This window comes from Pan troglodytes, chromosome 11 (genome assembly GCF_028858775.2).
Source record: "Pan troglodytes isolate AG18354 chromosome 11, NHGRI_mPanTro3-v2.0_pri, whole genome shotgun sequence".
NCBI classification, from domain to species: Eukaryota; Metazoa; Chordata; class Mammalia; order Primates; family Hominidae; genus Pan; species Pan troglodytes.
The window spans coordinates 1,517,486-1,540,357 of record NC_072409.2 but is presented as its reverse complement, the minus strand read 5'-3'; the positions used below and the strand labels follow the sequence as shown (position 1 = coordinate 1,540,357).

The window sequence follows — 22,872 nt, the reverse complement described above, 5'->3', positions numbered from 1 at the left end:
CATCTCCAGGAAGCCCAGGCTTCCCGTGCGGGAGGTTGCGTAGTGACCACCCGGGCCTCAGTGGTGCTTGCTGCCGCCACCGTGCTCCTTGTTTCTGGGCCTCTTGGTGTTGAGAAATGAGAGAGAACACAGCGTGAGTCTGTGGCGATGCTCACTTCCCGTTTGCACAAAGGGTCTCCCCGTGCTGGCACACCCATCCCAGGCTCAGCCAGGGCCTGCTTTTTCCACGCCGCACTCAGCTTGGTCCCAACAGCAGCACTCTCTGAGAAAGTGCAGGGCGAGCTCTCGTCCAGCTGTTTGTGTCTTGAGTGCCCTTCTGCTCTCTGGGTGGTCATGCCTCTAGCTGGGTACACATGTAGGTCCATTTGTTTCTTTTACTGTAATTTTTTTAGAGTGTTTTGTTTATATATATATATATATATATATATATATATATATTTATTTATTTATTTATTTTATTTATTTTTGAGGGTGAGTCTTGCTTTGTCGCCCAGGCTGGAGTGCAGTGGCATGATCTCAGCTCACTGCAACCTCTGCCTCCCGGGTTCAACAATTCTTGTGCCTCAGCCTCCCGAGTAGGTGATGAAAGGCCCAAGTAGCTGTGATCACAGCTGTGTGCCACCACACCCGGCTAATTTTTGTATTTTTAGTAGAGATGAGGTTTCACCATGTTGCCCAGGCTGGTCTCGAACTTCTGACCTCAAGTGATCCTCCTGCCTCAGCCTCCTAAAGTGCTGGGATTACAGGCATGACTGCGCCTGGCCTCATTTTCAAATTTTGTTGTGGAAATTTGAAAATAATTTAATTGCAAAGTCAAGTCTATAAAATGAGGTATGTTTAAGGAGGCCTAGCTTCCACCCCTGTGTTTTCACCTTCCCCTGTGGGTGGCTTTTTATTTTTTTATTTTATTTTGTTTTATTTCATTTTATTTTTGAGACAGAGTCTTGCTCTGTCACCCAGGCTGGAGTGCAGTGGCACCATCTCGGCTCACTGCAGCCTCCACCTCCTGGGTTCAAGTACTCTCCTGCCTCAGCCTTCCGGGAAGCTGGGATTACAAGCACACACCACCAGGCCCAGCTAATTTTTGTATTTTTAGTAGAGATAGGGTTTTGCCATGTTGGCCAGGCTAGTCTCAAACTCCTGACCTCAGGTGATCCGCCCACTTCAGCCTCCCAAAGTACTGGGATTACAGGTGTGAGCCACTGCACCTGGCCTATTTTTATATTTATTTATTTATTTATTTTCAAAACAGAGTCTCGCTCTGTTGGCCAGGCTGGAAGTGCAGTGGCACCATCTCAGCTCACTACAGCCTCCCCCTCCTGGGTTCAAACTATTCTCATGCCTCAGTCTCCCGAGTATCTGGAATTACAGACATGTGCCACCATGCCCAGCTAATTTTTGTAGCTTTAGTAGAGACAGGGTTTCACCATGTTGCCCAGGCTTCTCTGGAACTTGTGGGTGGCATTTTTTTTTTTTTTTTTTTTTTTTGAGACGGAGTTTCGCTCTTGTTGCCCAGACTAGAGTACAATGGCGCGATCTCAGCTCACCACAACCTCCACCTCCCGGGTTCAAACAATTCTGCCTCAGCCTCCCAAGTAGCTGGGATTACAGGCGTGCACCACCATGCCCTGCTAATTTTGTATTTTTAGTAGAGACAGGGTTTCTCCATGTTGGTCAGGCTAGTCTCGAACTCCCGACCTCAGGTGATCCTCCCACCTTGGCCTCCCAAAGTGCTGGGATTACAGGCGTGAGCCACCATGCCCAGTCATGAGTAGCTTTTTAAAAATGGTGTGTTGCTTTTATTTTTCTTTTCTCTTCCTTTCTGTCCCTCCCCCTCCCTCTTTCCCTCCCCTTCTTCCCTTTGTCCCATCTTCCCTTCATCCCTTCATCCCGTCCTGTCCCGTCCCTTTTTTCTTTTCTTCCAAACAGGGTTTTGCTGTGTCAGCCAGGCAGGGATGCAGTGGTATGATCTCGGCTCACTGCAGCCTCAACCTCCTGGGCTCAAGTGATCCTCCCACCTCAGCCTCCTGAGTAGCTAGAACCACTGGCACACACCACCATGCCCAGCTAATTTTTAAAAATTTTTTGTAGACGTGGGGTTTTGCCATGTTGCCCCAGCTAGTCTCCAACTCCTGGGCCCAAATGATCCTCCCGCTTCGGCCTTCTGAAGTGCTGGAATCACAGTTGCTAGCTACTGTGCCTGGCTGCAACTAAGTTCTATAGCTTCACGTTCTTTAAACACACCTGACTTTCAGTCTGTCATACACAAGAAGGATCAGCCATGACCAGGCCACCCAGGCATCCCTATCTCTGACCCTGGCCTGTCTCCTCAGCTCAGCTGAGGCCCACGTCTTGGTGGCCGTCCCCGGGTGGGAGCCGAATGGTGGATGGAGCCAGCAGCCTCCCTGCCCTGTGTCCACAGGTAGAGGGTGAGAAACAGCAGGAGCACGAGGCGCAGTGGCTGCGGGAGCACCTGGCCATGCTACTGAGCTCGGTGCTGGAGGCAAAGCCCCTCTCGGGAGACCAGAGCCACGCGGGGTCAGAGCTCCTGCAGAGGTGCGAGAGCCTGGAGAAGAAGACGGCCACTTTTGAGAACATTGTCTGTGTCCTGAACCGGGAGGTAGAGAGGGTGGCCATGACTGCCGAGGCCTGCAGCCGGCAGCACCGGCTGGACCAAGACAAGATTGAAGCCCTGAGTAGCAAGGTTTGTGCCTGCCGGGTGGCCAGCCATGAGGAGGACATTGTAAAGGGGGATAGTGTCCGTGCCCCAGCAGGTTCTAGCAGGTCCTGGAGCTTTAGAGCCCGGACAGTGTAGAACTCCATCTGCAAACCCCAGTCCAGTGTGGTTTAGGGGAGGCTCTGGCCCCCTTCATTTCTGAGTCCTGTCATCTAAGGGACCCAAACCCTGGAAGGTCCTAGAGGCCAGGCCGTGGGCAGGAGCCTCTTCTCTCTGATGGGAGGGCAGAGTCAGCCATGGATGGGGATGTGCATGGCCTGGTGTGGCTTCTGAGCACGCTTGCTGGCCGGGAGCTTCTGTGTGGACTTGGAGCCACCACCTCTTGGCGAGGGTGGGGTTGGGTTCTTGTGTGCAGGGAGTGGACATGAGAAACATGGAGCCCAGGGGTGCCCAAGAGCACTGTCCTGCTGGAGGTCGGTGGGTGTGGGAGGCAGGGGCTCGTGCCCGCACCCCTCCTGTAAGAGGGAAGGTGGTCTTGGCACCCGGCAGGTGCAGCAGCTGGAGAGGAGCATTGGCCTCAAGGACCTGGCGATGGCTGACTTGGAGCAGAAGGTCTTGGAGATGGAGGCATCCACCTACGATGGGGTCTTCATCTGGAAGATCTCAGACTTCGCCAGGAAGCGCCAGGAAGCTGTGGCTGGCCGCACACCTGCCATCTTCTCCCCAGGTGTGGTTCTAGGACCCCCACCTCACTGCAGCTGCTGTTTACTTGGCACCTGGGTCCCCTCACCCCTGTGACCACATAGGATGGCTCCCAAGGGTGGGGCTGGGATACGACCCCCAGTGATACCGGGAGCAGCTACACCTCCCTGAGTGGCAAGTGGGGTAGCTGAATATGGGCTGGCCGGTGGGTGCCCTTGGGCAGGGGTCGGGGTAGGGGGGTTAGGCTGGCTGCCCTCCTGCCATGCCAGCCCTCGAGGTGTGCCCCTCGTCACCCACAGCCTGGTCCTCTGGCACACAGCCCTAAAGCAGACATTAAATCAACAGGCTCTCCTGCCTGATCACAGCTCCCAGGAAGACAGGGCGGGTGGGGGTGGCTGCGGGGGTGGCTGTGGGGGTGGGACATGGCTCTCAGGGCCTTGGGGCTGAGCTAGTCTGACCCCTCCCAGGTTCATTTTCCACACGGAGCTCAGGGAGGGTGTTTCTCACACTCCCCCACCTTTTTTTTTTTTTTTTTTTTTAAACCCCAACTATGGGGTCTCTTGAGAGGGTGCTCGTGGGGTCTCCCCTGGAGGGCACTGCTGGAGAGGGGGTGGAGTGGTGGCTGCCCAGCTGCAGGCTCCTGCCAGGACTGTGCTTCTGGGCGCTGCAGTCCAGAGGCGGCCCCCCTGCTGTCCCTCGAGGCCCTGGCTGACCTCTTGGCGGCCCCAGCCATCATCTCGGCCCCAACTCAGTCACTCCCTTCTTGGGCTTTGTTGCCATGGCTCAGAACATGCCCTTGTGTAGACTTTATTTTTAGGCTGAGCTGGTGAACCTGCTGATAGAATCTTAGGTTCTAGGATCAAGGCCGAGATACTGTAGGCACCTTTCCTGTTTGAATTTAGCCTGGCACTGCTGGTGAAACTCAGCACTGGGGGCCATGGCAGTCCTGTGCTCTGGTGCCCTCGAGGCGGAAAGAGACCCAAGCGTCATCTGGAGGGGCTGCCACGTTGTGTGGTGCCTGCTGCCAAGGCCTTCAGCAGGGACCAGAAACAAAACTCACACTCTTTCTTCTCTGAGTTGAGACTGGAAAAATGAAAGATTGTTTTAGGGGAAACTCGAGGGAACAGTCTGGGCAGCCTGCAGGGCATGGCCCTGTTCCTCCACGGCTGGGAAAGTCAGCACTGCTTTCTGGTGGCGACCTTCCCTCTGCAGCTGCTGGCTCAGCCGATTGTATATGCTGGGAGCTCTGCACTAAGCGTGGGGTGAACGGTCAGCATTGTGGAGGCCCTGCCACGGAGGTGGTCTTCTTGGGAGCTGCACTCAGGCAAGAGGACCTGTTTGTGTGGAACATCTGCTTTAAGCAATGCTGGTGAACACAGCTTGTGTGCGGCACGTGTGTAGGCTGAAGACAGGCAGAATGGGCCTGGGGGCACGGTGGAGGACGGGGATGGGGAGGATGGGCCTGGGGGCACGGTGGAGGACGGGGATGGGGAGGATGGGCCTGGGGGCGTGGTGGAGGACGGGGATGGGGAGGATGGGGAGGATGGGCCTGGGGGCATGTGGTGGAGGACGGGGACGGGGAGGATGGGCCTGGGGGCACGTGGTGGAGGACGCGGATGGGGAGGATGGGCCTGGGCATGCGGTGGAGGACGGGGATGGGGAGGATGGGCCTGGGGGCACGTGGTGGAGAGGACTAGGACAGGGAGGATGGGCCTGGGGGCACGCGGTGGAGGACGAGGACGGAAGGGTGGTCCTGGTGCTGCCACAGTGGGGTCCCTGCGTGCAGACCTTTGCACACAGTGTTCTGTCATGTGACTTGGAAAGCAGCCTCTGCCGGGTTCTGGCTGTCACTCACGTCTGTGTCTTGTTGGGTGGGAAGGAAGTCGACTCTTCTTGTTTCGGGGTTCACTCTAGCCAGTGCCTCTTCTGAGGCAGGCTTGGGGCCCACCCTAAGCCCTGGGCCGGTCAGGGCTCCCTCTGTGGCTCTGCCGAGGTCCCAACCACTGCATTTAGTGGATCTCACCATGTGGCTCTGCTCATCTTCTTAAGTTTTGGGGGTTACATTTGGGATTCTTAGAAATGCTTTTTCTGGCCGGGCACAGTGGCTCACACCTGTAATCCCAGCACTTGGTGAGGCCAACACGTGTGGATCGCCTGAGGTCAGGAGTTTGAGACCATCCTGGCCAACATGGTGAAACCCCATCTCTACTAAAAATACAAAAATTAGCCAGGTGTGGTGTCGAGCGTCTGTCATCTCAGCTACTCAGGAGGCTGAGGCAGGAGAATCGCTTGATCCCAGGAGGTGGAGGTTGCAGTGAGCTGAGATTGCACCACTGCACTCAGCCTGGGCAACAAGAGTGAGACTCCATCTCAAAAAAAAAAAACAAAACAAAACTTTTTCTAAGTACTACCTTTTTTTTTGTAATGAAATTTGTTTTCATTGGAAACTAACTGCATAGTTTGAGAAAAAAAAACTTTTCTTTGCACCCCAGAACCTGAATGTTTCTTTGTAGGTGTTTTTGTCCCTGGGGGAGGGCAGCCAGGCAGGAAGAGCCTTGCCCCACCCTTGCTGAGTGTCAGCTCACCAGGCACCCCTCCTGCCTCCCCAGCCTTCTACACCAGCAGGTACGGCTACAAGATGTGTCTGCGTATCTACCTGAACGGCGATGGCACCGGGCGAGGAACACACCTGTCCCTCTTCTTTGTGGTGATGAAGGGCCCGAATGACGCCCTGCTGCGGTGGCCCTTCAACCAGAAGGTGAGGCCGTCCCTGCAGGCTTCGCTAGGGCTGCACCTGGGAGTCCCTCTGGGCAGTGCAGCTTCTGTGGTGCAGGGTTGTGCGGGACAGGGTGGCTTGGGCTCGCTGGACCAGGTGTCTGCAGCAGGCACGTCACCCTGTGATGCTGTGTCACGCGGTGGAGAGCTCTGGCAGTTTGTTGTTTCCATGATTTCTGAGCACTGGTCTGTGACACAAGCACCTGGCTTCCTGACCTGTCAGATAAATATAAATATGACTAAGAAAAAGCACAAGGCCGAGTGTGGGGGGAGTATGTATCCCTGTGATCCCAGCACTTTGGGAGGCTGAGGTGGGAGGATTGCTTGAACCCAGGAGTTTGAGATCAGCCTGGGCAACATAGTGAGAACCCATGTCTACAAAGAAAATAGAAAAATTAGCCGGGCATGGTGGTGTGCACCTGTATTCCCAGCTATTCGGGAGGCTGAGGCAGGAGCATTGCTTGAGCCCAGTAGGTTGAGGCTGCAGTGAGCCGAGATCACGCTACTGCACTGCAGCCTGGGCAACAGAGCAAGAGCGGGCTCTAAATAAATGAACAAAAGGACAAAGCACAAAATAATGCAAGTTTGGGGGTGCCCAGCTTTAGCCCAGGACTCCAGATGTTGATGGGCATCTGGACCAGTAGTTTGAAAACCCTGCCCTGGAGAGAGAGTGCAGAGGAAGGAACACAGCTTCGGAGCCCTCTTTGTCGGAGGTGTCATTTATTTACTTATTGTTAAGACGGAGTCTTGCTCTGTCGCCCAGGCTGGAGTGCAGTGGCATGATCTCGGCTCACTGCAACCTCCCCTCTCGGGTTCAAGCGATTCTCCTGCCTCAGCCTCCTGAGTAGCTGGGACTACAGGCATGCACCACCATGCCCAGCTAATTTTTGTATTTTTAGTAGAGATGGGGTTTCTCCATGTTGGTCAGGCTGGTCTTGAACTCCTGACCTTGTGATCCGCCCACCTTGGCCTCCCAAAGTGCTGGGATTGTAGGCGTGAGCCACTGTGCCTGGCCTATTTTGAAAATCAGAATCTATTATTTTGTGGAATTGAAGATGCAGAGACTAGACTGGAATGAGAGAAGGTCCCTTCCTTTTGCCACAGTTGGCCCAGACTTGCTACTTCCCCCACCCCCTATAGCTAGTAGAGTAGGCAGAGCAGAGTTGGGTGGGGGAGGGGGTGTGGAGGGCCCACAGGCCCTTGTCTGTCCTGGGGCATCCAGGTTCACAGTCCTGACAGAGGCAGACTCAGTTTCTCCCTGAAAAGTGCTCTTCACGAGTGGGCAGTGGGTGCTTCATGATCTCTTTGGCAAGAAAATGTCTTTGCCAGATGTGTTATTTTTTACATTTTCCTAATAATTCAACTTCAGGAGTGGTAAGCTTTAGTCTAGGACTCTAGATGTCAGTGGACAGGGAAAGGCCAGAATGGACACAGATTCCCCAGAGAGAAGCGGAATGCCGGTGGCTGGGGAGGGCTGGGGAGCCCGGGCGCTGCGGCAGGAGCAAGGCCGCCCACCACGTGGTCTCGGCTGGGCCTCAGCCTCTGGCCTGGGTCCTGGGATGGCCGCCTGCTAGTGGCCCTGCCAGTGTCCAGACCCTCGGGAGCCAGAGAGAGACGGCCCACAGACCCGTGTCCCCTCCCTGGGGCTCTCTCCTCCAGGTGACCTTAATGCTGCTCGACCAGAATAACCGGGAGCACGTGATTGACGCCTTCAGGCCCGACGTGACTTCATCCTCTTTTCAGAGGCCAGTCAACGACATGAACATCGCAAGCGGCTGCCCCCTCTTCTGCCCCGTCTCCAAGATGGAGGCAAAGAATTCCTACGTGCGGGACGATGCCATCTTCATCAAGGCCATTGTGGACCTGACAGGGCTCTAACTGCCCCCTACTGGTGTCTGGGGGTTGGGGGCAGCCAGGCACAGCCGGCTCACAGAGGGGCCACCACGCTGGGCCAGGGTCTCACTGTACAAGTGGGCAGGGGCCGCGCTTGGGCGCTTGGGAGGGTGTCGGCCTGCAGCCAAGTTCACTGTCACGGGGGAAGGAGCCACCAGCCAGTCCTCAGATTTCAGAGACTGCGGAGGGGCCTGGCAGACGGGCTTAGCCAAGGGCTGTGGTGGCATTGGCCGAGGGTCTTCAGGTGCTTCCCAGCACAAGCTGCCCTTGCTGTCCTGTGCAGTGAAGGGAGAGGCCCTGGGTGGGGACACTCAGAGTGGGAGCACATTCCAGCAGTGCCCACGTAGCAGGAGCGCGGTGGATGGCCTTGTGTCCCTCGGGCATGACGGGCAGAAACGAGGGCTGCTCCAGGAGAGGGGCCTCCTGCTGGCCAGAGCAAGGAAGGCCGAGCAGCTTGGTTCTCCCCTCTGGCCCCTGGAGAGAAGGGAGCGTTCCTAGACCCCTGGGTGCTTGTCTGCACAGAGCTCTGGTCTGTGCCACCTTGGCCAGGCTGGCTGTGGGAGAGGGTCTGGTCCCACGCTGCCTCTGCTCAGACCACTGTGTGGGAGGTGCACAGCACAGCCTGTGGGTAAAGTGTGAGAGCTTGCCATTCAGCTCACGAGACAGAGTTATTAAACCATTCAAATCTCTGTGGTCAGTGGCATCCATTTGATTCCAGGTTGCCTGCGGCTTCCAGCCTTGGCAGTGGTGACCCTCTGCGGGTCCTCCTGGCCTCTCCTCTCACAGACACCTCCCCACGGGGTGCCTAGCCCCTGCCTGCTTCTCTAGCTAGCCAGGCTGTTCTCTCTGTTCCTCACCTGCTGTAAACTCCCTCTTCTCGAGCCTTGTTCCCTCTTCTGGAATGTTCTTCCCTGTCCATCTCCTCTCCTGGGCCTCCCCAGGGACTCCTGTGAGAGCAGGATGAGGATGAGCCAGCCCTGGTCCTGCCTTTCTGTGCACAGGCTCCACCGAGCATCCTGGCTGCACTGGGGGGTCCTGGCTGCACCGAGCGTCCTGACTCCACCGGGGGTCCTGGCCGCACCGAGCGTCCTGGCCACACCGAGGGTCCTGGCTGCACCGCCCCTGTGGTGTGTTTTTGGGACAGTGCAGGCAGGCGTAGGCACGGCTTCACACTCAGTGTCAGGGCAGCCGTGCTGGGACCTACTGGGCATCTGTATCGGGGTCCAGGATAAAGTGCTGTCCCCTCTCGACGTCTTCACGCACTGCTGTAGTTTGAGAAGTTGACCATAGAAAAGTACAGAAAATAACTCAGGCACGGAGCTGACCGACGGGCATTGTCTGTGTTCCGTGCGTGTGTACTGGGCTTAAAGAGCAAGCATTGCAGAGCCCTGCTGTTCCCTTTCCCGGCCTCACCTCAGCTCCCCAGGCCACGTGGCGGGAATTGAGGCGTTCCGGTTCTCCTTGGGCTTTAGAATTTTGCATCTGTACGTTTCTGTATTCACAAATAAGAGTATTGCATTAAAAATGCAGAAACCATCCGCTGGGTCAGCTGCAGGTAGCTGGGCTTTTGACTCAGCCTGGCTACTTTTAATGCATCTTGTGCTGGGCACTCTGCATGGTGGATTCTGACTGCCGTGTGTGAGTTCCCTAGAGAGCACCTTCCAGTCTCTTCCCGTGCCTTCAGGGTTTGGTGACTGGAGACAGCCGGACCTGCTCTCATGGGTCTCCTGTCAACCTGGAAGGAGGGTTGGTGGTCTCTAGGCCTCGCCTTTTTAGCAGTTGCCAGCTTGCTTTGCAGAGGGGCTGCATCCGGTCCTTCCACCAGCACCAGGGGAGGGTTCCCATCACTCCCATCCCTGCCCGTGCTTCGTGTTGTTGGAATTGAGGAGATGCTGCAGCGTGGTGTGTGTGAAGTGAAGTGGCATCGCTGTCACATGCGTTTCTCTGATGACTCGGCGGAGTCAGGCGTCTTTACCACGCTTACCTCTCCCTTGGATTCTCTCCCGTGCGAATTGCCTGTTGATGTCTTTTTCTCATTTTTCTTCTGGTTGTTGGTCTGGGTCTTATTCTGCTGGTTGGTAGGAGTTCCTGATATTCCTGATTACGGATTCTCGGTTGTGTCTTTGAACTGTGTTTCTGTTGCTCCTGATGTGCAGAAGCTTAAGCCTTACACATGATCAGCTGATCTTATCCTTTATGAATGGTGCTATTTCCAACCGACTCAGAACATCCTGACCTTCCCTGAGGCTGGAAACCACTGTCATGTTTTCGTCTAATGATTCTGAAGTTTTGTCTTTAACATACTGGGCTTCTATATTTGGGGATTTGTTTGTATGTGACAGGTTTTGCTGGGTCACTGCAGTTTGTTAAAACAGATTGATTGAGGTCATCTCTTCTCACTTAAAACGAAATGGAACTGTGAAATGAGAGGAATGGACCAAAAAAAAATCCTCCCCCAGGGACAAAGATGGGGAAGAAGCCAACATCCCACAGAGGATTTGAACCCATTTTGGAAGGTGGGAAGTGGGTTGGTGGGTGGCTGCTGAGCAGAAGAGGGCTGAGGGGGAAGCTGGCCACACCGGGAGGCCCTGGCATGGAGCAGTCTAAAAGTGGATCAACTGAAAGACGGGGCAGAGCAGCTACCTTGCAGGTCCTTTGCCAGAGCAGCCGGATGGTCCTCCTGGCCCTCACCTCCCTGCAGTGGAGATGGAGGTCTGGAGAACCTGGGGAAGAGCTGAGGACCGCACCCCCCACGCAGTGAGAGCAGCGTCGGGCTCCAGGCTGCAGAAGGGGCAGAGGTCTGCACTCAGAACAATTCCCTAGGCACTGGCTGCCACACCAAGAGGCTCCCACGAAGCAGACCGAGGCCCTTGAGGGACAAAATGCTCTGGAGCAGCCCCGTGGGCAGGCCTGGCCCAGCCGCCTCGTGGCCTTCTGGGGAAGTGACAGGCTCTGCAAACCCACAGAGGTACCATCGTCACTACCTAATTTTGGGACATTTCATCACCCTGCAGAGAAACCTTCCCTTAGCAGTCACTCTGTTCCCTCCCGCTCAGCCCCTGACAGCCAGCCACAAACCTACCTTCTGTCTCTATAGATTTGCCTACTCAGGACATTCATATCAATGTGGCCTTTGCTTTTACTCAGCAAGATATTTTCATGGTTCCTGTAGTTGCAGCATGCATCGGAGTTTCATTCCTTCTAATGGCTGAATAATCTTCTCTTGTATGGATGCACCACACCTTATTTATCCATTCACCCGTTGCTGGACATTTGGGCGGTTTCTACTTTTTGGCTACTCTGAAAATGCTGCTGTGAACATTTGTGAACAAGTTTTTATGGGGACGTGTATTTGTTTTCATTTCTCTTGAATATTTATACCGAGGAGTAGAGCTGCTGGGCCGCTTGTTCAGCTCTTGGAGGAATTGCCGAACTTTTGTGTCACCTTACATCTCCCTCAGGAAGTGTTTTTTTGTTTGTTTGTTTGTTTGTTGTTGTTGTTGTTTTTGAGACGGAATCTCGTTCTGTCTTCCTGGCTGGAATACAATGGCACAATCTCGGCTCACTGCAACCTCCGCCTCCCAGGTTCAAGCAATTCTCCTGCCTCAGCTTCCTGAGTAGCTGGGATTACAGCTGTGAGCCACCACGCCTGGCTAATTTTTGTATTTTTAGTAGAGACAGGGCTTTACCATGTTGGCCAGGCTGGTCTCGAACTGCTGACCTCAGGTGATCTGCCCACCTCAGCCTCCCAAAGTGCTGGGATTGCAGGTGTTGCACCTGGCCCCTAATAACATTTTTAAATTTCACGTAAAATTGATTTGTTCTTTTGTTTTGTTCATGGAACATTCAATTCCATGGATGTTCACACCTGTGCAGATGTGGGTAAGCACCATACCTGGGAGACAGGCGAGCCCTGCCGTCTCAGAAGACTGTTCCACTTTCCCCATAGTCACCACCCCGACCCGTGGCAGCCACGCACCTGTCCTCCACCACTGTGGTTATGTCTTTCCAAGAAAGTCCCATAATGGAGTCCTACAATGCGTGGCTGGGAGCAGCGGGATCTGCAGAACGCCGCTGAGATTGATCAGGATGCGTGCATCAGCATTTGTTTTCTTTTTTTTTTTTTGGAGTAGTGCTCTATGGATGGATCAGTTTGTCTCGTCACCTGTTGAAGGGTGTTTGGGTTGTTTCTAATGTTTTGCAGGTCTGAATAGAGCTGCTATAAACATTTGTGTACAGGTTGTTGAGCAAGTTTTTATTTCATTAAGGTAGTTAGCAGTGGGGCTGCTGGATCACACAGTAAGTGTATTTTTAAATTCAAAAGAAACTGCCAAGCACTTTCCAGAATAGGTGTAGCCTGTTGTGGAATGCCAGCATGAGCCACAGTTCCCGCTGCTCCACATCCTTGTGGGCACTTTGTGTTGTCAGCATTCTTTTTAAATTTCTTTTTAAGATATAGGGTCTTGCTCTGTCACCCAGGCTGGAGTGCAATGGCGCAGTCCTACCTCACTGCAGCCTCAAACCCCTGAGCTCCAGTGGTCCTCCCACCTAGGCCTCCCAAGTAGCTGCGACTACAGGTTCACACCATCGTGCTCAGCTTATTTTCTTTAATTTTTGTAGAGACAGAATATCACTCTGTTGCCCAGGGTGGTCTCAGACTCCTGGTCTCACACTGTCCTGTCTTGGACTCCCAAAGTGCTGGGATTATAGGCATGTGTCACTGTACCTGGCCAAACTTTATTCTTGTTTTTCTGTTTCTTTTTTTTCCTTTTTCCTTCCTCCCTCCTTCCTTTTTTCTTTTCGTTTTCTTTTCTCTTTTCTTTTTTTTCTTTTGCCCTGCCTTTTTTTTTTTTTTTTTTAAAGAAAGTCACAGTCTCGTTCTGTTGCCTAGGCTGGAGTACAGTGTTACAAATCCTACCTCACGGCACCCTCGAGACCTCAGGCTCAAGCAGGTCTTCCCACCTCAAGCATCCCAAGTAGCTGGGACCACAGGCACACCACCACACTCGGTTAATTTTTTAAATTTTCAGTAGAGACAGAGTCTCCGTTTTTTTTTTTTTTTTTTTTTTTGAGACAGACTCTCACTCTGTCATCAGACTGGAGTACAGTGACCCATCTTGGCTCACTGCAACCTCTGACTCCTTGGTTCAAGTGATTCTCCTTCCCCAGCCTTCCAAGTATTTGGGATTACAGGTGCATGCCACCACACCCAGGTAATTTTTTTGTATTTTTAGTAGAGTCGGGGTTTCACTATGTTTGGCCAGTATGGTCTCGATCTTCTGACCTCAGATCTGCCTACCCTCGGCCTCCCAGAGTGCTGGGATTACAGGCATGAGCCACTGCACCCAGCCGGAGACAGGGTCTGTCTGTTGTCCAGGCTGGCCTGAAACTCCTGGGCTCAAGTGATCTGCCTGCCTCAGCTTCCCAAAGTGATGGGATTACAGGCATTAGCCACCACACCCAGTCGGTTCTTGTTTTTCAGAATTGTTTTCCCTATTTTTGTTTGTTTGACAGTACATATATATTTCACAGTCAACTACAAAAAAATTCTGGGATTTTGATTGGAATTGCATTAAGTCTACACATCAGTTTGGGGAGAATTGACATCTGTGTTGAGTCAGACAATCCATGAACATAGTCTATCTCTATTCTTTATCAGCATTTTGTAGTATTTCATATGTATGTTGAACTGGCTGGAATGCAGTGGCACGATAGCAGCTCACTGTGGCTTTGACCTCCTGGGCTCAATGGATCTTCCCACCTCAGCCTCCTAAGTAGCTGGGACTACAAGTGTGTGCCACCACGCCCGGCTAATTTTTGTATTTTTTGTAGAGATAGGGTTTTGCCATGTTGCCTGGGCTGGTGTCCTGGACTCAAGTGATTCGCCCACCTCTGCCTTCCAAAGTGCTGGGATTATGGGCATAAAAGTCACCACGCCCAGCCAGTATACATATCTTGTACATGTTTTAGTAGGTTTATGCTTCAGTGTTTCTTTTACTTATTTTTTTATTGCTTCCTATCCCACAGCTTACTTTGTTTCTTGAGCTGTTGTAAGAGGTTGTTTTTTGAATTTTGGTTTCTGACTGTATATTTCCAGTGTTTAAAAACAAAACTGATTTTTATGTGTTCTTCTTACACCTCGTAACCTTGATGAATTCACTTACTGGTTGTAGGAGATTAGGATTTTGTTTGTTTTTATAGATTTGGGGGAATTTTATGTGTGAACAATATGTCATCCATGAATAAGGACAGTTTTATTTCTTTTTATTCAATCTCTATGCCTTTTATTTCTTTTGCTTGCCTTGTTCCATTGGCTGACTTCCCGTTTATAAGGTTGAATAGTAATGGTAAGAGTCTATAGCCTTTCCTCATTCCCACTCTCGGGGAAAGCCTTCTCACTTTCACAATTGTGTATCATGTTACCCACGGGGATTTTTGGTGATGCTGTTTTATCAGGTTGAGCAAGTTCCCTTCTACTTCTAGTTTGCTTCAAGGGTTTTTTTTTTTTTTTTTATATCATGACTAGACATTTTATCAAGATGTTTTTCAATGGCTGGGTTTGGTGGCTCATGCCTGTAATCCCAGCACTTTGGGAGGCCGAGGCAGGCAGATCACTTTAGGTCAGGAGTTTGAGACCAGCTTGGCCAACATGGTGAAAACCCATCTCTATTAAAAACAAAAATTAGCTGGGCGTGGTGTTGCACTTCTGTAATCCCAGCTACTTGGGAGGCTGAGGCAGGAGAATTGCTTGAACCTGGGAGACAGAGGTGACAGTGAGCCAAGATTGTGCCATTGCACTCTAACCTGGGCAACAAGGAAACTGTCTTCAAAAAAAAAAAAAAAAAAAAGATGCTTTTTCTATACCAAGTGATATATTCATGTGGTTTTTCTCCTGTACAGTTAATACGGTGACTTATGTCGATCTTCAAATATTGGACCAACCTTGCATTCCTGGAATAAACCCTATCTGGTTATGGTGCACTATCACTTTTATATATTGCTGGATTTGATTTAAATTTTTTTTGAGGATTTTGCATCTCTGTTCATGAGGGACATTTGTCTATAATTGTCTTTTGTATTGTCTTTGTCTGGTTTTGGTATCAGGGTGCTGTGGGCAGAAAATCGAGACCAGGAGTGGGTTTGTTGTCATCACAAATGCTCCAAAAATGTGGAAGCAGCTTTGGAACTGGGTAGTAGGCAGAGGCCAGAAGAGTTTGGAGGAGCGAGAAGAAGCTTAGATGCCATTCATGGAGTGTAAAGGGTGATTTTGTTGAGGGCTCAGAAGAGAACTGTAGGGAAAGTCTGAAGCTTCTTTGAGAATACTTAAGTGGTCATGGTCAGAATGTTGGTAGAAATCTGGACAGTGAAGGCCATTCTGGTAAGATCTCAGACAGAAATGAAGAACAAGGTGTCAGAAACTGGAGGAATGACCATCCTAGTTATAAAGTGGCAGAGAACGTGGCTGAATGGTGTCCATGCCCAGTCCTTCCTTTGTGGAAGGAACTGGGATATCTGGCTGAAGAAATACTCAGGGTGTGGCATGTCTTCTTCTAACTGCAGAGAGTAAGATGTGAGAAGAGAAATGAATTAAAGATGGAATTTATAATTAACAAGGAAAGAATAGGGATCATAAGGATTTTCAGCCTGCCCATTTAGGGAGTAATAAGATGTCTTTAGGAGAACAGACCAAGTGTGTGGCCAAGCAACTTAGTATGGACAGAACGAAGCCAGAGGCTGCTCATCAGGACAGTGGGAAAATGGCCCCAGAGGCATTTCAGATTCCTGGTGCTGCCCCTCCCACCACAGGCCCAGAGTGCCAAGGCCTTTGGGAAGGAAATATGTCAAAAGAGAGGTGTAGGGTGTGGACTTTAGAGCCTGCTGGCCAGGGCCACCCCAAGTCTTTGCTGTCTGCATTCCAGTGCAGACCCCTTAAGCCACTCCAGCCTGTCTCACGTGGACCCAGGGAAGGTACAAGTCATAAGCCTTGGTGGTGTCGATTCTGCAGCCTTGCAGGAGCTGTGGGGACATGGCTTCATCCACTGGGTGTCACACAGGATGTCACAAGTCTCCAGGCCAGAGCCATGGCAGAGAGCCCACACTAGGGCAATATGTGGTATAGAGCCTTGGGGATAAGGCCACCCCTGAGACCCCAGAACTGGAGAGCCTCTAGTGTTCATTGCCAGCCTGGGAGAGCTGAAGACACGAGACTCCAACCTAAGAGAGCTGTGTGAGGTCTGAGCCCAGCAAAGCTATAGGGGTGAGGTTCCCAAGAGCCTGAGGACCCAGCCGCACCCCACGGCATGCAGAAGGCAGGATTTGGAGTCAAAGATGATTCTCAAGCCTTAGGATTTAGTAGTATTCTCCCTGTTGGACTTTGGACATGCTTTTGAGGCCTGTTATTCCTTTCCTCTTTACAGTTTATCCCTTTGGAATGGAAATGTCTGTTCTATGCCTGCCCTACCACTGTATTTTGGAAGCACGTAACTTGTTTAATTTCACAGGCTCACAGTGGAGGGAAAGTTGCCTCAGGATGAATCATGCCTTGAGTCTCACCCATGTTTGATTTAGATGGGCTTTGGACTTTTGAATGGGGCCATTGGGATGGAATGAGTATATTTTGTATGTGAAAAGAACGTGAATTGGTGTAGGGGCAGGGATGGAATGCTACGGTTTGAATGTTTTTATCTCCCAAACTCATGTTAATATTTAATTGTCATTGTAACAGTGTTAAGAGGTGGGATCCTTAAAGGGTGATTAGGTCAGAGGGAGGATAGGCTGGAATTGGTGCTGGTATAATAAGATGAGCTTGGCCCTCTCTTGCCCTTCCACCTTCCACAGTGACACAACAAGAAGGATTGCACCAGACACTGGCACCTTACTCTGGGACTTCCCAGCCCCCAGAACTGTGAGCCAATAAATTTCTATTCCTTATAAATTATCTGGTCTCAGGTATTCTGTTATAGCAGCAAAAACAGACTAAGAGAAGACAATGTTTGTGCCCCCCCACCCAATTTCCTGTGTTGAAACATAATCTCCAATGTGATGGTACTTGGAGGCGGGACTTTTTAGATCATGAGGGTGCAACACTTGTGGATGGGATTCGTGCCCTTAAAAAGAGGCTGCAGCCCAGTATGGTGGCTCACGCCGTAATCCCAGCACTTACGGAAGCCGAGGCAGGCGGATCACTTCAGCCTAGGAGTTCAAAACCAGCCTGGACAACATGGCAAAACCCCATCTCTACAAAAAATATAAAAATTAGCTGGGTGTGGTGGTGCATGCCTGTGGTCCCAGCTACTTGAGAGGCTGAGGTGGGAGGATCACTTGAGCCTGAAGGTCGAGGCTGCAGTAAGTCATGATTGTACCGGTGACTCAAGGCTGGGCAACAGAGTTAGAACCTGTCTTTTTTTTTTTTTTTTTTTTTTTTGAGATGGAGTCTTGCTCTGTCGCCCAGGCTGGAGTGCAGTGGTGCAATCTCGGCTCACTGCAAGCTCCGCCTCCTGGGTTCACGCCATTCTGCCTCAGCCTCCCGAGTAGCTGGAACTTGGTCTCGATCTCCTGACCTTGTGATCCGCCCACCTGGGCCTCCCAAAGTGCTGGGATTAACAAGCGTGAGCCACCGCGCACGGCCTTTTTTTTTTTGTATTTTTAGTAGAGACGGGATTTTACCATGTTGGCCAGGCTGGTCTTGAATTCCTGACCTCAGGTGATCTGCCCGCCTTGGCCTCCCAAAATGTTAGAGTTACAGGCGTAAGCTACCGTGCCCAGCCTTTTTCCTTCTCTTTTTATAGATACCTAATCTTGGTATGAATGGTCCTTTTTACATCTTCTATTTTTTTGCTGAGACTTTCATATTTTTACATCCATTGCAAAATGTTTGTGATTGCTTGCTCTGGCATATTTATAGTAGCTACTTTAAAGTCCTTGTCAGATAATTTCAGCATCTGTGTCTGTGTCACTTCCTCCCAAGCCTGGCGTTTGGTTGGTGAGGACTTGCAGGTTCCCCCTGCATATCGGGAAGTGTGAGTTTTTGTTCAGGGTGCATCTACCTGGGGCCATGGCATAATGTTTATCTGCAGTGATTGTAAGGTGTTCAGATTTTGTAAATCCAAATGTCATAAAACTGTTTTAAAGAGCACAATCCTCAGCCGGGCATGGTGGCTCACGCCTGGAATCCCAGCACTTTGGGAGGCCGAGGCGGGCGGATCACGAGGTCAGGAGATCGAGACCATCCTGGCCAACACAGTGAAACCCCGTCTCCACTAAAATAATACAAAAAAATTAGCCGGGCGTGGTGGCGGGCGCCTGTAGTCCCAGCTACTCGGGAGGCTGAGGCAGGAGAATGGCATGAACCTGGTAGGCAGAGCCTGCAGTGAGCTGAGATCGTGCCACTGCACTCCAGCCTGGGCGACAGAGCAAGACTCTGTCTCAAAAAAAAAAGAACTAACTCTCTCCTACATTGCTGTCTGCAAAACAATGGAGGTTATGGATGTTAGATTGCATCTCGATGTTAAACCTTTCTAATGTACTTATGGGAATCACAAAGATTCTGTTTGTAAATACAGAAGTGAATTGTAGACATAAAATGGTTGTGCCATGTGGATAATGGCAGGCACTAGGTGACATTTATGTAGTAACTAATGACAAAAATTCATGGCTAGTGGCATATAAAATATTCCTTGCAGTAAAATATTTCCTTGATTAATGTTATAGAAGGGGGACATAACAAGGAACTCACAGTTGGTGTGGCAGCTAGCCTCAAAGACTGTCTTTCATTTGGTTTCAGCACCTCCTGTTTGGGGTTATTAGCATCTTAGAAGAGCACGGTGGCCTTGTCTGATGAAGCCGAATTGTGCTGGTCTGTTCCGAGCTGGTTTAAGTGTTCTGATGGGCAGCTGTGGATGTTGGGGTTCAGAGCTTAGTCATCGTTGCCTGAAATGGCACTAGACTCTACAATTTCTGCCTTGGAGAACACTCAGTTCTTACTTGTGATTTCTGGTAGAACAAGCTTTATTTTTCTAGCCTAGTAATGATCTTGAAGCAGAGGAATCCCAGTGCCTTTTAAGAATTGTGTTGGTGCGGTGGCTCATGCCTGTAATCCCAGCACTTCGGGAGGCCGAGGCTGGAAGATCACTTGAGCCCAGGAGTTTGAGACCAGCCTGGGCAACATAGACCTCATTTCTACAAAAATTAAAAAATAATAAAAATTTGTTGTGTGGTTTTTTTAAAAAGCTATTAATTGTTTTTGGGAAATAGAATTTATGGGTCTTTACCTTTGCACATTGAATCTTTTTTATTTTTATTTTTTAGAAACAGGGTCTCTGTCACCCAGGCTGGAGTGCAGCGGCCTGATCATTGCTCCCTGCAGCCGTGGCCTCCCAGGGAACTAGGGTTTCAGGTGTGAGCCGCGGTGCCCAGCTGCAAGTTGAAATGTTGTGGTTCTTCGTGTGTCAAGCAATTTTGGGCTATATTCTAGACATTTTGAATATGACTTTATGAGATCTGGGTCATGTTTGAATCCTGTGGGAAATGTTGAAGTCTGGTTAGCAGGCACTTGGTCCTGTGAAGGTTGGGCCCACATTGTTCCTGCCTGCATGAGTATCTTTGGTTAGCAGGCACTTGGTCCTAGGAGGGTCAGGCCCACACTGCTCCCGCCTGTGTGGGTGTCTTTGGTTAGCAGGCACTTGGTCCCGTGAGGGTCGGGCCCACACTGCTCCCGCCTGCGTGGGTGTCTTTGGTTAGCAGGCACTTGGTCCTAGGAGGGTCAGGCCCACACTGCTCCCGCCTGTGTGGGTGTCTTTGGTTAGCAGGCACTTGGTCCCGTGAGGGTCGGGCCCACACTGCTCCCGCCTGCGTGGGTGTCTTTGGTTAGCAGGCACTTGGTCCTAGGAGGGTCAGGCCCACACTGCTCCCGCCTGCGTGGGTGTCTTTGGTTAGCAGGCACTTGGTCCCGTGAGGGTCGGGCCCACACTGCTCCCGCCTGCGTGGGTGTCTTTGGTTAGCAGGCACTTGGTCCTAGGAGGGTCAGGCCCACACTGCTCCCGCCTGCGTGGGTGTCTTTGGTTAGCAGGCACTTGGTCCCGTGAGGGTCGGGCCCACACTGCTCCCGCCTGCGTGGGTGTCTTTGGTTAGCAGGCACTTGGTCCCGTGAGGGTCGGGCCCACACTGCTCCCGCCTGCGTGGGTGTCTTTGGTTAGCAGGCACTTGGTCCCGTGAGGGTTGGGCCCACACTGCTCCCACCTGCGTGGACTCCTGTCTTCAGAGCTGCTGGTCTTTGGTCTGGGACCCAAGGCTGGTCTGCAGTTCCCCACGTCCATGGTGTGATCATTAGACCCATGCGTCTGCATGTGAGCTGAGCCCGGCATCCACAGCCACCCCATGTGGGTGCTTCCCAAGCTCCCCACGCTGGGTTTGGTTGCTGGGCTCACTCACTGTCAGTTCAGACAGTGACATGCCCTTGACTGGGCCGCGTTGGAGTCTATGTGGCAGGAGGGCAGGGGAGGAAAGCTAACGGGGGTGGTCCCACCCTCAATACAGCCGCACCGAGCTGTGAGGGACTTTCTGGCCCCAAGTTTGGCTCTGATGGGTTCCTGTAGCCACCACTCCCACTGCCATCAGGGTCACAAAAGAATGGAGAAGAGGGTAAACCCAGGGCATTGCCTCACTGACCCTGCGCATCGGCGTGGGTTCCTTTCCCTGGCCCTTAGGGCTGCTCTGGGCTTTCTGCTGGCCCCAGCACTCAACGTCCGGTGTTGCGGCTGCGTGGAGTTCAGGTCATGGATGTTAGGTCAAGCACCAGTTCTGCGAAACTTGGGATCTTGCTGCTGCTCCCTGACCCAGCTCTCCGGCAGCTGCTCCGGGCCCCGTGCGCAAGTTTCATAGCTGCAGTTTCACAGAGTTCACTCTGTCGCCCAGGCTGGAGTGCAGTGGCGCAATCTCAGCTCATTCCCGGGTTCAATAAATTCTCCTGCCTCAGTCCCCTGAGTAGCTGGGATTAGAGGTGTGTGCCACCACGCTCGGCTAATTTTTTTTTTTTTTTTTTTAGTACAAAAGGGGTTTCACCGTGTTGGCCAGGCTGGTCTTGATCTCCTGACCTCAAGTGATCTGCCTCGGCCTCCCAAAGTGCTAGGATTACAGGCATGAACCACCGTGCCCGGCCAAACACTGTTTTTGTGGAATTTGCCTGTGGAGATTTCAAGCGCTTTGAGGGCAATGGTAGAAAAGGAAATATCTTCGTATAAAAACTAGACAGAATCATTCTCAGAAACTTCTTTGTGATGTGTGCGTTCAACTCACAGAGTTTAACCTTTCTTTTCATAGAGCAGTTTGGAAACACTGTTAAGTCTGCAAGTGGATATTTGGACCTCTTTGAGGCCTTCGTTGGAAACGGGATTTCTTCATATAATGCATATGTTTTCTGAGGACTTCTGTTCTTTTGCTAATTCAGTCACTTTCTCTTTAAACACTGGGTCTCCGGGGGGCATGCATGCCGCTCCATTCCCCTCCCAGGGCTGTGTTTCTTTCGTCTCCTCTGTGCCATCTTCTGCTGCCTGGTCCTCTCGTCGAGTCTGTCTGGTCCAGCGCTTTCCACATATCAAGATTTTTTTTTTTTCTTTTCCTTTTTTGAGACAGAGTGTTGCTCTGTCGCCCAGGCTGGAGTGCAGTGGTGCAATCTCGGCTCACTGCAAGCTCCGCCTCCCAGGTTCACGCCATTCTCCTACCTCAGCCTCTCGAGTAGCTGAGACTACAGGCGTCCGCCACCGCGCCCGGCTAATTTTTTGTATTTTTAGTAGAGACAGGGTTTCACCGTGTTAGCCAGGATGGTCTCGATCTGACCTCGTGATCTGCCCACCTCGGCCTCCCAAAGTGTTGGGATTACAGGCGTGAGCCACCGCGCCTGGCCTACGTATCAAGCTTTTGATGCAGTCACTCGCCCTGTCATTTTCCAGTGTCTAATTGGCTCCCTTTTTATTTTGAAATGTCCAAGTCCTCTTGATTTCTGTCCCCACTTTTGTTTTATGGTGCATAGGAATGTTTTTGTTAGTCTCCTTGAATGTGAACGTAGGTAAGTCCTTTTCAGGAAATTGCTCAATTCTTTGGAGCCTGCCCGTGGTGTGCTTGCATTTACACAATCTGTCAGCTCCCTTCTGAGGGTGTTAGTCTCAGGGCAGCTCATCTTGTCTGGGGGTCTTTGGTGTGTCTTCCTTCCTTTCCTTGTTCTCGCCCACGTTGGGGGTTTTATTATGAACTACAGTGGTCCCCAGGGCTTCCCAGCTGGAGACCAGGAGTTGGCAGGGCAGAGGCTCTGTCCCTCTGGGTGGCGCAGCCTCTCTTGGTGGTGCCGTCCCTGACCCCGTCGGTGCTCGAGCTCAGCCCCAGGGTCTCTACCTGCGGCCCACGTGGCTCAGGGGAACCATCACCTCGACACTCACTCGTCTCCTCTGCGTCCTTTCTCTGTACGGGGTTGCTTGCTGCCATGTTTGGAGCCACAAGCTCTGTGTGCTTCCTATAATGGGCAGCTGACCCGAGTGCCAGGCTCTACTACTGCCATCTTCCTTGTCACCACCATCGCCCCGGGCCCCCGAGCTCCCGGTGCAGTTCCAACAAAGCCTGCGGGGTCTAGCTGGAGCTCCACCTCTGCTCCCACTTCTGGGCCCCTGGTCCCATCCTCGCCGGCCTGAACTGACTGTGGAGACCGCCCTGGCACTGGGAGCGACACGGCCTGCCGACTCTGGACCCAGCAGCCGAGGGACTCCCTCAAGGACGGGACTGTGGGGGGCCGCCCTGGCACTGGGAGTGACGCAGCCTGCCAACTCTGGACCCAGCAG

At 51.9% G+C, this 22,872-nt stretch overlaps 1 protein-coding gene across 24 annotated transcripts in view; it reads left to right on the top strand.

Annotated features, from left to right (window-relative positions):
- TRAF2 (TNF receptor associated factor 2) overlaps positions 1 to 8,736 on the top strand; it is a 45,485-nt gene extending 36,749 nt beyond the window's left edge. For 11 of the 24 annotated variants that reach the window (XM_063788091.1, XM_016962190.3, XM_063788098.1 and 8 more), the window contains 4 exons: positions 2,423 to 2,704; positions 3,227 to 3,404; positions 5,893 to 6,137; positions 7,814 to 8,736. In XM_063788091.1, coding sequence (XP_063644161.1) covers positions 2,423 to 2,704; positions 3,227 to 3,404; positions 5,893 to 6,137; positions 7,814 to 8,032 — 924 coding nt within the window. In that variant the 3' untranslated portion in view covers positions 8,033 to 8,736. Of the gene's footprint in view, positions 1 to 2,422; positions 2,705 to 3,226; positions 3,405 to 4,591; positions 4,704 to 5,892; positions 6,138 to 7,813 lie in introns of all 24 variants that reach the window. The other 13 variants (XM_063788095.1, XM_063788100.1, XM_016962191.4 and 10 more) reach the window with 2 other exon arrangements.
- The last annotated feature ends 14,136 nt before the right edge of the window (positions 8,737 to 22,872 follow it).